The 3,246-nt window shown below is 38.0% G+C and overlaps 1 protein-coding gene across 1 annotated transcript in view; it reads right to left on the bottom strand.

Annotated features, from left to right (window-relative positions):
* Positions 1 to 1,588: 1,588 nt before the first annotated feature.
* LOC107286736 (putative sodium-coupled neutral amino acid transporter 10) overlaps positions 1,589 to 3,246 on the bottom strand; it is a 37,389-nt gene continuing 35,731 nt past the window's right edge. The window contains exons 8-9 of the mRNA XM_015815154.1: positions 2,815 to 2,997; positions 1,589 to 1,798 (exon numbers count right to left, since the gene is read on the bottom strand). Of these exons, the coding sequence (XP_015670640.1) occupies positions 1,646 to 1,798; positions 2,815 to 2,997 (336 nt within the window). The 3' untranslated portion in view covers positions 1,589 to 1,645. The remainder of the gene's footprint in view (positions 1,799 to 2,814; positions 2,998 to 3,246) is intronic.

The following is a 3,246-nucleotide window of genomic DNA, read 5'->3' on the forward strand; positions in this document are numbered from 1 at the left end:
ATTTTATTTTTTTATTTATTTATATTTCCTATGTCTAAACCACCTAACTTCCTCAGAGGTGGGATTATAGATACTCTAGTTCTGGTATAGATCCAGATATTCATTCTTGTACAAATATAGGATAGGAATAGGCAAGTGATACCCTCGGGATGACTTCAAATTCCTTAAGCCTTTCCATACTGGATAGGGCTGATGGGAATTGAAATTAAAATCATTCGGAAGGCACAAAACAATTGGAAGGCATCTTACTCTGGAGCTCTTAACATGGCAGAATCTCGTGACTTGAGAGCAAGCAAAAAACCCAAATATTTTCCCCTGGTTTTTTTTCTTCTTTTCTTTCTATAGCACTGGCACTGGTGTTCTCTAGAAAAGTTATTCAGTGTGATACCTAAAGTAATATCATTAACACAGTATAATATATTCACTTCTCTACTTGAACCAGTTCCCTGATGAAAAATAACAATATCCCTGCCCCAGACTATAGCTAGTCCTTGACTTACACCCTTACAACCCCAGTTAGGACCGTAAGTTGTTAAGGTGATAAGTTGAGGCACCCACATGACCGGACTTGATTTTTTGACATTCTTGCAGTGGTCATTAAGCAAATGCCACAGTCGTAAGTATGAAATCCATTTGTCCAAATGAGTGGTTTTTTTGCAAATAACTGGAAAACCCTATTGCAAATTACAGTCACATGATTATGGGATGCGTCAATTATCATAAAGCCTCCAAAATGCAGCCACATGACCGTGGGGATGGAGACATAATATTTTACAATGGTCAGGAGTGCTATACAGGCTGCAAAGCATTTGTTGTGTGCCCATCATAATTTCAAGTGGTCATTAAGCAACTGGGTGTAAGTCAAGGACTACCATTGTATAGAACAGTCTTTCTAAATAGGTAGCCGTTAGCACCATATACATATTAAGATATTTACAGGCATCTGAGAAAGGGAAGGTGTAACCAGGCATATTTTTGTCTAGAGATACTAAAATTCAAGACAACATATACAAGATCATACAAATTACTGGGAACAAGAAGCAAAACAAGTTTGAAAATAAACATGAAATAATTATTACATGGTATAAATGTGATCATTCTAAATGTATTCATAGGTGCAAAGCATGTACCTTTAATGAAAGTTGACTGGACCTAGGTATTTGCAAGACCGCCTCCTACCAAATACCTCCCTTCGACCAGTCCGCTCCCACAGAGAGGGCCTCCTTAGGGTGCCGTCGGCCAGTCAATGCCGGCTGGCGACCCCCAGGGCCTCTCGGAAGAGACACCGTCGAGGACGGGAGACCTTACTGGATGGGGGACTGGATGCATGTTGACGCCTGGACGCGGAAAATCGCCGAGCCCTGAAAACCCATCTATTTCGTGCGGCCGGCCTGGCGTAGTCTTAATTAGGTTTTAGTATAGGTTTTTATATGGGGTATTTTAGAGCAGGCCTTTATTTATTTAATTTTATTTTAGAATAGATATTTATTGTGATTTTTATTATCGCCTGTTCACCGCCCTGAGTCCCGTAAGGGAGATAGGGCGGTATACAAATCTAAATAAACAAACAAACAAACAAACAGACATATTGGGCTTATTCTAATAGATGCTCATATACAGCAACCACATAAATACACATGAGCTTTTAAAAACCAGGGATTAAGAGTCCAAAATTTCCCTTACCATTTGGGATCATGATGCCACCAACCATGGTCCCAAACACAATTGCCAGAGTCAGAGCTTTAAATCGGAGAGGTGGCATGTAACCTCCTGCAGCAAATGTTCCATCTTTTTGCTGCTAAAAAAAAGAAAAGATTAATATAACAAGCCTATGAAAACACATATCTGCAAATTATCAGGGATCTCTTTAGGGACCCTGTAAATTAGAATCTCTTCCCAATGCGTTCTCTTGACCAATCATTTTATTACTCTTCGGAAATTATTTACAGAAACTTTAGACTGAAAACTAAAATAATCCAGCCAGCATGATTTAATGCCTTCTAAAAAAATCATCCAGTATGAAAGATAACAAGGCAGTATAACTAATGAAATGCCATATTTTCCATTTGTCTTTTCTTGTTAATTGTAACTCTCATAACTGTTTAAAATTGTCTTTAAAACTTTTTTATGTGCTGCAAAATAAATTATGCTTCAAAATAGTAGAGCAAATGTTAAGGCAATTATATTTCAAAGCAATGTCAGCCATATCACGAATCAGCATAGTAGTGGGCAAGATTCATCATAGCTTCAGCAGGCCAAAATTATTGTACTTGATGAGCTACACAGTGATAATGCCCATGGTAAAAATGGATTATACCACACTGCATTTGAATGGCACAAGATTCAATCATTGTCAGAGATTGGCCTTCTTAGGAAAGTGATTACATTTGGGGGAACAAAATGGTAAAACAAAAGAAAGGAGACCAGGGCATCATCACAACAACTGATTATTGGTCTGAAATGTCTTTATTTCTTGGGATATTATGAAACTTTAAGCTAAATTCTACTTCATACCTAGCAGTCAATGGCTGCTGTCTTCACAGGCATAAGACTCATGGCCTAATCAACCTACTTGACAGAGTATCCTATACATTACTTCTTGCTCTTTTTCCAAGCATTTCCCACCCCAGCAAAATTGATTCCATGCAAGAGCGAATACTGATAATTGTTTTCTTAACCTAAAAAGTGGGGAAATCCCACTTTTTCCTTTTGCGTGAGATATAAAGATTGAAGGAGAGGGCAGCGTGAGCACAATTTCTTCAGTTTAGGATAAACTATGGAGAAAAACCTAAAATATAGTTTATACAATTTTACCTGCTGCTCAAAAAGAAGCGTATTCAAAGCCTGCCGGCATGGCAGAATCATCATTGGAAATCCAAATGCAACAGACATCATAAACCCCACACGTATCACCTCTGTCACTACATTGGAAGGGAAGTTTATAAGTACATTGCCTTCAATGACTTCAGTGTAACTCACATAACCAAAGAACCCAACCTGTTCAAACAAGAAACAGAAATTAGTTTCGGAATATATATACATTTATTTATTAAAACAGTGAAAAAACACGAGCACCAGGGAATATGATAGAAAATTTGGTTTAATGTTAAAATTACTAAAATTACTAATAAAACCAATTAAAACGCCTAGCTTTCGTCAGCCACCTGCTGACGTCCTCAGGGCTCAAAATGTCAGTCCATGGGAGTTACTTTTGTAGCTTGACTAGCGTGTGCGCACGGCTTCTTG

Source organism: Protobothrops mucrosquamatus, unplaced genomic scaffold, assembly GCF_001527695.2.
Source record: "Protobothrops mucrosquamatus isolate PMUCROS unplaced genomic scaffold, P.Mucros_1.0 scaffold_99, whole genome shotgun sequence".
Lineage (NCBI taxonomy): Eukaryota > Metazoa > Chordata > Lepidosauria > Squamata > Viperidae > Protobothrops > Protobothrops mucrosquamatus.